At 42.6% G+C, this 12,537-nt stretch overlaps 1 protein-coding gene across 1 annotated transcript in view; it reads left to right on the top strand.

The window, feature by feature from the left end:
* Positions 1–2,907: 2,907 nt before the first annotated feature.
* Positions 2,908–12,537, top strand: part of GRIN2B (glutamate ionotropic receptor NMDA type subunit 2B) — a gene marked incomplete at both ends in the record, with an annotated part of 168,804 nt that continues 159,174 nt past the window's right edge. The window contains one exon of the mRNA XM_084276539.1: positions 2,908–3,318. Within this exon, the coding sequence (XP_084132665.1) occupies positions 2,908–3,318 (411 nt within the window). The remainder of the gene's footprint in view (positions 3,319–12,537) is intronic.

Genomic DNA, 12,537 nt, shown 5'->3' with positions numbered 1-12,537 from the left:
ACTTGTGAGCATGTGAGCAGAAGTGTGGACAGTGGCTACTGCTTGTGAACAGAAGTCATCCCCAAGTATGGTAGTACTAGAAAGGACTGTAACACTGTGAGCACCCTTGTAGATTTTGAGCAGCTCAACTCTACATTAAACTTGCTGCTGCCTTGTGGGAACTGAATGGTGAAGACCACCACTCACCCTTTGGTTGGGTGTGATTTACTGGCATTCCCATTCCTTATTACATCCCTGGGTCGCAGCCTAGAAGTGAGCCCAGCCTGAACCTGGTATCTCTGTTTCCACAGAAGGACACTGGTTTCTGGCATGCAAACCACCTGTGGAGGACCTGAAACATGTCATGAGCATGACAGCGAGTGTTGGAAGGAGAGCTGTCTTAGGTGGTACAACACAGGCTACCTAAGCATTTCTCTCACTGATCCAGAGGTGTCTTATGGCTGAGGATCCAAATTGGAGATGTCAGATTGGCTATGGAGGCACTGATGACCTTCACAATAGCCTTTTGCTAGCCCTGGCTGCTCCCTGCACATCTGGCCAAAGCCTAAAGATCTGGCACTGCACAGGGAGCTCCATCATCTTGTGTTGAATGGAAATAATCTGCCTTGGGGCCACATCCTATAGCTAGACACCCAACAGATTAGCATCTATGTGCTATTCAGGATCTGGACTCTTTTCTGCTGCTTGGAGGTAAATGCTTGAGACTTACTGGCTTTGATGTAGGTGAAGAGAAGGTAATGAATTTCTTGGCTGGTGTTTTTTGCAGTAGGAGAACTCTGTGCTTGGGCATGAAGGCAGACAGCTGCCATGATCACCCACTATCAAAGCCCTGTGTTGGAAGGCCCTGTAAAGTAGTCCTGGTGGGAGAGGGGCTGGGAAAAACCCACACACTACTCCCTGGGCATCACAGCTAGCTATTGCCTAACCAAGCGTAATATACTGAGTGAGACTATGCAGAGGGATCGCAGGAGACATATTTTAAAGAGAACAAATATAGCATTAAAGTGAGTGAGCAAGAGAGTGAGAGACAGAGAGCGTATAGAGTGCATTAAAGTTAATAAAGCATTGCAGGAATGGGGACTGCATTTCACTGTGAAGGAATCTAATTTAGTGACTCGTAATTGGAGGATAACAGTCCTGCCGGAATGAAGTTAGCTGTTCATTTTGCCAAACTCTCAAAGTCTCTTGGTTCTCCTTGTGAGCATCTCTCAGAAAGTGGATCCGTCGGAGAGTTTAGAATCGATTGGCACTTCACACCCGTGGTCCCTTTCAGCCTCCTAAGTGGATTTGGTTCCTCCGGTGCATATTTATTATCTATTTTATTATCTGCTTATTTATCTGGTAATATCAATGCAGGATACATTCTCTCTGCTTAGCATGACAATGAGGAGCAGGTGCTGAGCCTATCTGTTCTCCTGGGCAGGGCAAGCTGGGGCCTCCTCCATTTCACTATGGGTGGCTGGTGCCAGTTAGGGCTGTTTCATGGTCTTCCAGCTTCTCCAACGTCTTGCAAGCCTTGTCCCTGCTACCATGGGTTTCTGTTCTGTTGATAGAAGTATGTATACCAATGGCCAGTGTGCAAGGGTCTCGTTCTCAGACCCCCAAGACGAGAGGTGTAGTGCAAAGAAGCACAGTGTTGATGTATTTATTCCAAGTGTGCCTGCTGAAGAGTCATGGGCATGGTTAGCTGAGCAGGACTTTGTGTGCTGAGGAAAAGTCTTCTTTTGTTTGAAATGTCTGGAATCCCACTGGGACAGCAGCATGGCCCTGGGTGGGCAGACCATGCAGTGCTTCCTCCCACAGGGGTGGTGGGGGACAGGGGGACACAGGTTCTGATATTTACACTGCATAGGTGCTGCAAGGATTAATTCATTAGTGTTTGTGAAGTACCTTGAGGATGGAAAGTGCTGTGGAAATGTGAACTATTATTAAAATGCTACTGAATAAAGAAAGAGCTACAAACAATCCCACAGGGAGCAGTCTCGCTCAGGCAGGGGCTGGAGAGATGACCTCATCGGGTTTTTCCATTTCTACTGTTAAGATTAGAAAGTGAAGTGGACATGTTCAGGTAAAAGATTGGTGTAACATTCCTGGCAGTGGTAGCTGAGGGTAGCTGTCATATGGGCTTGAAGAGAATGTCTTCCTCACTGCACTGATCCAGTTCTGACCATGACCAACGACAAATTTGGTGTTCTTGGATTTTTAGAAAAAGATTAACCTTGTATGGATGAAAGGCATATGGTTGGCTGTGCTACAGACAGGGGCTGTATGTGTCCTGGTGGTAGGCAGTGGATACACACTTTTATGCAATGGATACACACTTATAGATATACTTATAGATCCAACGGCCTTGTCAATTTATCTGCATTTTATTCTGGAGTGGCTGTGCTGAGAAAACAAAAGGAAGTCCTTATCTACCCAGACCCTTCAGCCTCCTTGCCTCCATCAGAAGGCCAAACTGATCACAAGCATCAGTAAGTCCTTTGTGTTGAGGGTGAGCACTTAGACTTGACATAAGCAATTAGTTTTACAAAGACAGCCGATCAGCCGTCGAGGACAATTCTCTATCACTTTTGACTTGGGTCTCATAGTGACATGGGACCTGAGAGATGACATGATTGCATCTTCTGCTGACAGCTGTTCTCTGAAGTGACTCCAAACTCTGAAGGACAGGCTGGACTGGTCTGACAGCCCCTCCTGCCCCCAATTTAAAGAGCCCTCCATGTTTCCAAAGGGCTGAGCATCAGATAAGAAGGACTGGTGGGAGGAAGGGTAGTGGCTGAGAAAGATCGATGGATCTGCCTTGAAAGCTATGAACGTGATTGACTTGTCAATTAATCTCTTTCTCTTACTTTCCCCCACCCCCTTTTTCTTTTCTTCATTTTTTAGGGAGTGTAAGAGCTGAAGATGAGGCCCAGGGTGGAGTGCTACTCTCCAAGGTTTTGGCTGGTGCTGGCAGTCCTCGCAACAACAGGGAGCGGGGCCCATGCCCAGAAAAGCCACCCGAGCATTGGCATTGCGGTCATCCTGGTGGGGACCTCAGACGAAGTGGCCATCAAAGATGCCCACGAGAAAGATGACTTCCACCACCTCTCAGTGGTGCCTCGGGTGGAGCTGGTGGCCATGAATGAGACTGATCCCAAGAGCATCATCACCCGCATCTGTGACCTCATGTCAGACCGGAAGATCCAAGGGGTGGTATTCGCTGATGACACAGACCAGGAAGCCATTGCCCAGATCCTGGACTTCATCTCTGCCCAGACCCTCACTCCCATCTTGGGCATCCATGGAGGCTCCTCTATGATCATGGCAGATAAGGTAAACTTGAGCTTCCTTCTATCACAGACATATAGACTGAAACTTAAAAAAGAAAGAAATGTCTTATTCTGTGATCCTCAGGTGTAGTCTCATGGGGCCGAAGGGTTGGGGGATTAGAGAGTCTCAGATTCAGAGAGAGATTAAAAGAGCTAACTGTGTGTAGCACCACTGAGAAGAGCCTATTAATCATGTGGAATTATCTGCAACAGAGAAAAGCTGAGGGGGAAAAGGAGCAGGTAGAAGAGATCTGCAAAAGAATCAGCCCTTTTCTTCTTCCCTAGGAAGGGTAAAGAGCCCCTGACAATTGTGATTTTTAAAAAAAGGTTTTATTTTTGCCCGTGTTTTACCTTAGATACTAGCCAAGGATGCTAGCTTGGGTTTTTCCTGCATGCAGCTGGAGGACATTGTGATATTTTCAGGGACGTTTAATACAGCTCTTACATCTTAATTGGAAAATAATTGAATCTTTAATAAAGTCATCCTGTCTCAGAAGTGTTCATTAGCTCCTGAAGTTAAATAGGTGTTAGCTAAAGCAACTAACCAGTCTGAACCAGTCCAGCCAAGTCTTTCTTTTTTCTACTGCACTACTTTATTCCTTCAAGTCACTGACATTTCACTGTTTTCACAGGCCCCAGCCAGTCTTCTGGGGAATTACTGCACAAACAAGCGTTTCCACCAGTGGTTTTGAACAGGGCAAGATGCAGAGGGAACTGCATCTTTGACTAGCTGATAACTCTCAGTTTAGGGGAGCCTCCGTGGGGTGCAGCTGGACCTGATACAAGTCTTCACCCCTGGAGCAACAGGGGACCCAGCAGTTCATGCCTGAGTATGCATTTGGCTAGATGTGTGGCTATCAGTGGCCTCTGGGCTGGTAGGAATACCCGAGAAGTGTGCTTTCCTTTTCCCTGCAGGTTTGGTGCCTTTATTGAGAAGACCCTCGTGACCACACTTTGTGCATCGCAAAGAAGTAAACAGGCTGACAGCCTTTTTCTTTTGCAGGTCACTCATAAGGGAAACTGAGACATTTAACTAGGCAGAATCGAATCTAATTGAATGAAGGGGGAGAATTAAGCTGGCCACTGTGGCAGCTTTTCCTCAGAAAGAGATCTAGTGGGCTGAGAAATCCAGGCACTTTCTGTTTTATTTATTTTGTAAATAAATAAACCAGTGCAGGTTATCATAGGTGAGTAGTTGGTAATAATTTAATCACAAACTAATTTTTTACTCTTTGACCAACTGTTCAGTTGCCAAATAACAGTTATTACACAGTGTTATTTTCTCATATCAGTCTTCAAACTAAAGTAGTCACCAAATAAAATAATAACAGGCCTTCTTTTCTCTCTCTCCTTGAATAGTTGCACATGTGCTAAAGTCATTCTGCCCCATTGCACCCACAACAAAGCTTTTCTGTTTTGGAGGACAGTGAGGCAACAATGCTGCATCTTGGTGCTCTGCTGCCTGCTGTGTTGCACGGTTGTTGATCTCTGTGCAAAAAGAGTGAAGCACTACTTGAGTGCTGGATTTCACACTTATGATGGCATTTTACACCTTCTTTGAACAGTTGTAAGTGCTACTGATGCCAGACCTCCTAAGCACTGGGAAAAGGTCCTTGTGACTTTGAACATGGCAGGCCAAACTCTGATTTCAGATTCCTGCAGTGTAAATCCAGCATAGCCCCATTGCCTTTGGCAGGATTAGATCAGATTTACACTGCTGTAATTCAAAGAGAAATTTGGCCTATTGAACTTGGCAAAGATTTTTCTTTCTACCTATCTCTAGTCTCTCCTTGGGAAGGCAGCATCTCCCGCGACTGCACTGTGTACCCCACTGGCTCGCTTCTGAAGAGCTTTCTAGCAGGCAGGCGGCCCACAGGGAGCTCAAAAGTGGAAGCCTTATGAATGGAGACCTCTGCTTCATCAAACTCCCCTTTTTTGGTAGTTTTTCAGACAGGAGAAGCAGGTTATGTATAAAGATCTGCAGTTTTAGGAAAGGCTAAGTTTTCTTTTAAACATAAATTGAAAAGGCTGACCTTTACAGCTTCTGATTCACAGGTGCGTAATCTTTAATAGATAATATTTATTTGATGGATTGAATTAAAATATGGAGAGAGTAAATACATTGCTATTCTACTAAGAATACTGAAGTCAGCCTGGTAGGTCCTTAAACAATCTATTTTCCACAGAAGGCCTTGGCAGAGCCTTTGCTTTCAGTGATTCTTAGGCATGTTCTTTGCAGATGAGTTGTGTGGCTGGGGTTTGATCCTGCAAGCATGGATTGCTTCTTTCAGCATCCCCTCAACGCCCACAGCAGTCATCTGTGATTGAACTTGCTCAGCATTTCACAGGTTCAGACCTTCACTTATAGCTTCTTTATGCTCCCTGTGCATTTGTGATCAGTAGCACCAATGCAAACCTAAAGAACGCTATAAACCACTAACACCTTGGTGTGATAGATAAGCCTGTCTTCTCTGGAGGTTAATGCAAAAAAAAGAATCTTCAGTGAAATCACCTTCACCAGAGTAGCATGTAAAATTCTGTTTCACCTTCAATGAGGGTTTAATAAGTGTGTCTGGGAGGAAATTTGGATCCATGTGTAAAAAGGGCTTTAGAATATGCTGTGAAGCTGGTAAATCGAGACACGAAAGGGCAGGCAAAAAAAAAAAGGAAAGAAAAAAAAGGGGATTTCAAGCCTGAATTTTCTTTTCTCCTGTATATATAGACAGAAAAATTGTATAATGTGCACCATAGGCTGGCTTTATCTCAGTTCATATGCATCCAGAAGTTCGCTACCTGCCAGCTGGAGGTGTAAACATCCCTACAATGAGCGAGGAAGGAAGAGCTGTATTGGGACAATTTGCCTCACCTACTGCAGGGTGCAGCAAAATGCTTATGGGATAGTCCTATGTCTCCCCACTGATTAATGAAGAGGGCTGTACCCTGACTTGCACATGATTACTCAAGTTAAATGCCGTGAATCCTGCCCTAGGTGTAACATAGCAGGTGAAGGTATGTTGCTGTAAGTGTAACATCTGGATTTCCTGATTGTTTTGTTCAAAGCCATGCTCTTTAGTATTGAATTTGATTAGATTTTGTAGATAATTTTTATATCTTTTTGTTTTTCCTGTGTTTTTCTTTTTTCTTCTGAAAAATAAGTATATAGGAATCTGCCTTGGTTTTGCTGTTTGTCTCCTTGGTGCTCATGTCTCTAACCCCACCTGTTACAAAGTGTAACATTTAATCTCTGCCTAATTTGGCATCAGAAGACAATGACCAGATGATCTGTGTGTACACTGCCATCTGGACTTAGTGCCAGGAAAACAGTGAAGCATAGACACATGATGTGCCTCACTTGAGCTCTGGAGAGACCACTTTGCTGAGGGAGAGTCTTGTCACAGCCAGTTCAGTCCCTTTACTCTCTGATGAACGTGCCAGCAGTGATGCCAAATAGCATTAACTGCAGCAGTCGTTTTGTCTGGGCTGGGTGGCCTGGGGGTGATGGTGGAGGGATCCAATAGCCCCTGCACTAGCTTCTCTCAGAGGAGCAAGACCTGCAATTGTGGGCCAGGGTAGAAGAGTGATTGCACCATTTCAGCCCTACAAGGAAGCACCTCATCCTTATTTTGGTGCTGACACCTTGAAAATTAACTAGGATGATAGCATCACCTCACCTGTATCTCTGATGAGAGAGGAAATGGTGTGGATCACTGATGATCTGTGTTCAATCTGGAATAGGTGAGATGGAGAGGAGAGAAATGTCCTCCAGTGCTAGGTTCTTGTGGGCCAAGAACTTCCCTTGTGGAAACATTCTGGTCTCTTCAGCTCACCTGAAGTTGCTGCAATGACCTTTTTTATAGCTTTGTGTTGCTTGGTCTGCACTGTCCAAAGGACTGCAATGCACTCGTGATTGGTGAGCATATTTGCTCCCATTCCGGTGTATTAAAGAATTTCTTCTTTCTCCTCAGTTGTTTTGAAAGCAAAAATTCAGTCCTATCGCAGTGGGGAAATAGTTGATGGGTGAGGATGTTCTGATCATGGAAGGAAACCTCCAAGGCTGCAAACCAAGCTTCAGTTCAGATAAGCACACAAGCTACTATCTTGTGTTTGCAGACCTCAGACTGGAAATCTGGGCTGGGCTCTTCTTCATTATATTTTCAATATTACCTGAAATCACTTCTGCCCAGAACTAGGAGGTAAAGGAGCAGTCACAGTAAAGAAAATAATAATAATGTGCATTTATAGATATCTTAAGAGAAGAGTGAATTGTTGTTCAGATTTAGGACACTAACTGTGTTGGAAAAGATTTAGCTTCTTGCTTAAAAAATGACCGCAGCATTTGGCTGACTAGTCTGTTTTGTAATGATAGACTCTTTATTAAAAAAAAAACCAAACCACAAAAGCCCAGAAAAAGTCAACTTGCTGATAATGAAAGCAGAAATGGTAAGAGTAGAAAATGCCCTGGGTTCTCTTACAGCACAGCTGGTGACCATCATTTTGGCTGTTTCTCCACAGCCACGTTACTTTGCCAAAGCTTCTTGTCCTGTGCAGCTTTATAGTAACACAATGGTGCACAGGCAGTACCCAGGAAAAATACTGGAAGATGAGGACGATTATGTTTTCTCAGGTGAAAATCATTCTCCTCCGTCTCTGCATTCCTTGCTCTTTTCTCCAGGGCCTGCCTGTGCAGGGTAGCCATACGGATGGAAATAAAATGGTAGGCAAGAAGGATCTATTAAACTGGACTGTGCCCATGATAAAGTGTGTAGAAAAACTGCATGAAACTAGCCTGAAATCAAAAATCCTTTCCAGGCCTCATTCTCCTTCCTTTTCTTACACAGCACAGACATGACTCTTCTGCTGTTCCTTCCACTACCTTGCTCTTTGTTTCTCCATTTACACGATAGCTGAACTTTCTCCTTTGCCTTTCCATCCCCACTTCATAAATCCCTGTCCCCTTTTTGTTTTCTCTCCAAGACACGTTGTCTCTCTCAGTGCTGAAGGCTGCTGCTCCATGCCTGGGCCACGCTGCTGCAGCAGTGGCATTCTGTGGTATTTCAGTGGGGAGCAAGTCCAACAGCTGTAAAGCACCAGGGAGGAAAAGTAGCGGCTGGTCAGAGGGGAGCATGATGGTACTTCAGGTACTGGCAAGCTAAAACTAGTTGGATAAGCTGAGAAGCTGAGCACCTAGATACATGCCGAAACCAGGACAAAGTCAAAGACTCTGGGACAGTGCTGCTAAAAGCAGAACATCTGTAATTAAAAGGAAGGCACTTTCACTCTCAGGTTTCCAAAGGTTAAATAAGAGAGATGCATGGGGAATGCAAACCTCATTTTTCAGGGGTGTAAATTTGTTTCATTTCCATTAGAGATGACTTCTGAAAATTTTAGAGACCTTGTGTGAAGGAAATTAAATTTAAAAGAAAACAAACCCAAAAGAAAAAGTTCCCTTTGAATGTATTATATGAACTGAAGTGATATAAATTACCAAAAAAACCCGCTGCTTAGAAGATGGAAAATAAAAGACACGTTTTGATCTGTAACCATTGAAAGAGTATGGTTCAACATTGCTCGAAGATTTCTATCCCTCTTTTTCCCTCCAAAGCAAAATTATATACAGTTTGTGTAATTTCTCAAAGCAGTTTCATTTCTCTGAAGCTGCATTTGATTATAGTAATAGTTTAAATGTTTCTTAGACTAATCTAATGATCAGCAAGAGGAGTTTGACTTTAAAAAAAATAAAATAAAACCCTCAGAAGTTTCCCTTCAAGCTTTTACTAATTTTATTGAGGACATGATTTATATACTTCCTTTGCTTTTGGTACTTAGCTTCCTTTTGCTGACAAATGAAAGCTCTGTGTTGCTCACGAATAATGAACTAAATGTTGTGTGTCCTTAAACTATGAGTCTGGTGGAGAAGTTGGGGAGGGAGAAGAAAGGTAGGTCACAAAGACAGAGAATAAAAGCCAGTATTATACGCCAGTGTTTTTCCCTTGAGTATACACATGTAATAACAGGCCAGGTGGAGCTGTAATTTACGTTTACATCTGTGTCTAATCTGTCCATACAAAATTAATTTTTTTCATATAAAGGAAGGGAACATAGGTAGTGTATTTCTGTAGGGTTTAATTAACATCCAAGAATTTCCCTAGAACAATTTTTATTACTTTACAAATAAATTACAGCACTTAAAATCCCTCAGATATTAGGAAACCTGAAAATGAACTTTTAAGAGCTTTAACCTCTCCCCAGGGCCATTAAATCCTTCAATGTTAACTCTCATTTTCTAAACAAGAGCTCAAGTACTTCCATCAATATTATTTCAATAAAAAAAGACTTTTCAAATAAATGTATTTTTTCTTTTTTGAAAATATCATATTAAAATAAGTTTGTTTTAAAATTTTTAACATTTCCCTCCCTCTATTTTGTCTCCCATTTGCTTGGGAGGAATTTCATTTCAAGGCCTTCACTTTTTTTCTGTATATTGTTTTCAAGAGTCACAAGAAAAAATATAGAGGGTTGGTTTTTTGGGTTGGTTATTTTTTTGACTTTTTTGTCACTTAAGGAAAAAAAGCAACTACAAATCACATAGGAAAAAATCATATGGAAATGCAACTTTCCTTGAAATATCATAATTTTTCCCCCTCTAATAATTTCTACTGGATGCACTTCACATCTGCCCTGAGCCTTGGAATTGCAGAGCTGTGGGCACCTGAGGGCATCATCTTTGCTTCAGTGTCATAGGCCTGGGGAAGGGGACACCAGGGGGGACCCTGGTGAGATTCTCACCCCTCAAGGCATCCTGGGATCCTTTTTGGGCAGGGCAGTGCTGGGGCAGGGGAAGGATATGGAAGAAGCAGCTTATTCTGAAGCATAGATGCCTTCCCTCAGCAGAAGTTGTCCCAGACAATACACACCAAGCAAAACCAAAGTCTGATCCCTTTACATCAGCCTTTTGTAGCTATTTATAAGCTCTTTATTTTGGGTCATAGAATTCTTCTTCCAGGAGTACTGACTATTAGTTTTCTTCTGTTGTTATAGTGATGTTTTCTTTTGAGTGACAGAAGACCTTTCCTTGCCTAGCTCTGAACACAACCGCTGCAACCTACCTGAGGGAGAGAGAAGCTGAATTATCCTCTTTCCAACTAATGTTAAAATGCAGCGTTGCCATTGTCTAGCTGGAAATAGAAGTATTGAAAGATCTGTGAGGAAAAGGTTGATTTCTACCGAGCTTGGACCTGGCAAGTAGTGGGGCTTTTGTGAAGAAGTTCTTTCTTGCTAGATTTCTAATCTTGATTTTCACACTGATGATGTTCAGATAAATCTCAAAAAATCTACAAACACTAAAAAAATCCCACTAAACACTAAACCCTCCCCAAACCACTAAAAGAAATCCGTGAGCTTGATGAGGTCTGACCCATAGTTATTTATAATCATTACCAGAACTCCTTTCTTCAAAACAAAAAACCCAACACAAAAGTATTAAATCAATTTGTGCCATCCCCAGCCGGACAAGGAGATTAGTTTCTTTATTCTGGAGCAGGCAGTCCTTTATTACAACCCCAAGCGGTTACTTGTCTCACAAAATCTAAATTAATTACACTCAAATTTGTCCCTACCCTAAACTGGCCTCAAAATGAAATTGAAAACATGGAGTGTGAAATTGGCCAATGCTGCTGCTTTAGATCCCTGTGTCATTCCCCAGCAACCGTGGGACAGAGAGAAACAATTCTTTCCAGGGAATCTCTTATTCTTTTTTTGCCTCCTATTTGCCTTATTAACCAAGCTTGGAAGGGATGGATTATGAAGGAAATGAAGGGAATTACGTATGCACAGGCTAGAAGGAAAAAATAGGGTACAGAAAAAGATATAATTGTAGTCTGTGACTCTGTTAGGGGTTTGGAGGAACCAATATATGGAGAAAGACTGAAACAGCTATATGTGTGTACTGTAGACTGGCTGAACAATGAGTCAGGGTATGATTTATATAAGCAGTGAATAGACGTAGGCTAAGATTAGAGAAAATAATGTTTGGTGTAGCTGCCAGAAGTAGAAGCGACAGGATAAAGTTAAGAAAAGATATTAAATAATATATTATGATGTGTTAGATGATAATATTAAATGATATATATGTGTAGTAAGAAAAAAAAATCAGACAATGAGTTTTATTAGGATGTGCTCTAGTCTTCTAAAGGGAGAGCATGGAAACCACATTCCTTCAGCTATTTTCACCCAGGACAGGTGCAGAGGGGACGAGAGGGTTTGTTTGAAGTAAATTCTGAGAGTGACTGGAAAATAATACCCTAAAGACTCTGTTGAGGCAGTTTTTATCTGTGCTTTGTCAATAGCTTCTAGCTGTGTGTTTATAAGGTTCCTGATAATAATAAATGTGTGTTTCAGAGGAAAGGGGGAAGAAGGAATCAAGGAGATGGAGACTCTAAAGTCAGGTGGGAAAAAAAGCAAAAAAGGTGTGCAGAATGAGGAGGACTGATTTACAGGGTGCCAGCAGAGTCAAGTGGGTCTGGTATACCATAGTCCTCACTGCAGCTCTGCTCTAAAAAGGGACTTCAAGGCAGTTGCTCAACTTCTGTCTACAGCAATTTGCCCTTTGCAAGAAGACCATAACAGTGTTTTTGTGAAGTACTTTGAGCTCTACAAAAGGCAAAGGCTACCTAATTGCAAGGGAACAATTAATGGATTTTTCTAGCTGAAGTAAATACAATGCTTGATATGAAAATCTGGACTCCAGGAGGAGAAGCTGTAACCCCCATTAGAGGTGGTTGAATAGCTGCGGCATGCTGGAGAGCTTATTGTATGCAGGGCTGATCGTACCGTCTATTGTAAGCCTGCCCAGCATTCCCATTATAATGTCCTCTTGGGGGTTTCCTGTAGCTTTGCCAGAATATGGCTGTTTGAGCAAAGTTTCTGATGCCAGGTGTATGCCTCAAGCTGATTGATTTATTTCGCTATTTATTTGGAAAATAAAACATCTCTCTCTGAAAATGTGGCACGGGAAGATACATGATTTACCCAAGGTACAAGTGCTGGCATGTTTTCTTCTGAAGGTTCTGCCTGACCACCAGTGGTCCTCAGAGCAAGGACCCAGGCTGGAGACAGTGTCTTGCAGGAGGAGGACTTTTAACCAGAAATCTGCTCTTGCTACCAGTGGATAGATTGCCCCCAGTTTGGCCTTGTTATAAAGTGAGAAACTGCATATAGGCAACAG

Source organism: Gallinula chloropus, assembly GCF_964237585.1.
Source record: "Gallinula chloropus genome assembly, chromosome: 1".
In the NCBI taxonomy this organism is placed as follows: domain Eukaryota; kingdom Metazoa; phylum Chordata; class Aves; order Gruiformes; family Rallidae; genus Gallinula; species Gallinula chloropus.
This window is presented reverse-complemented; position numbering and strand designations above follow the sequence as displayed.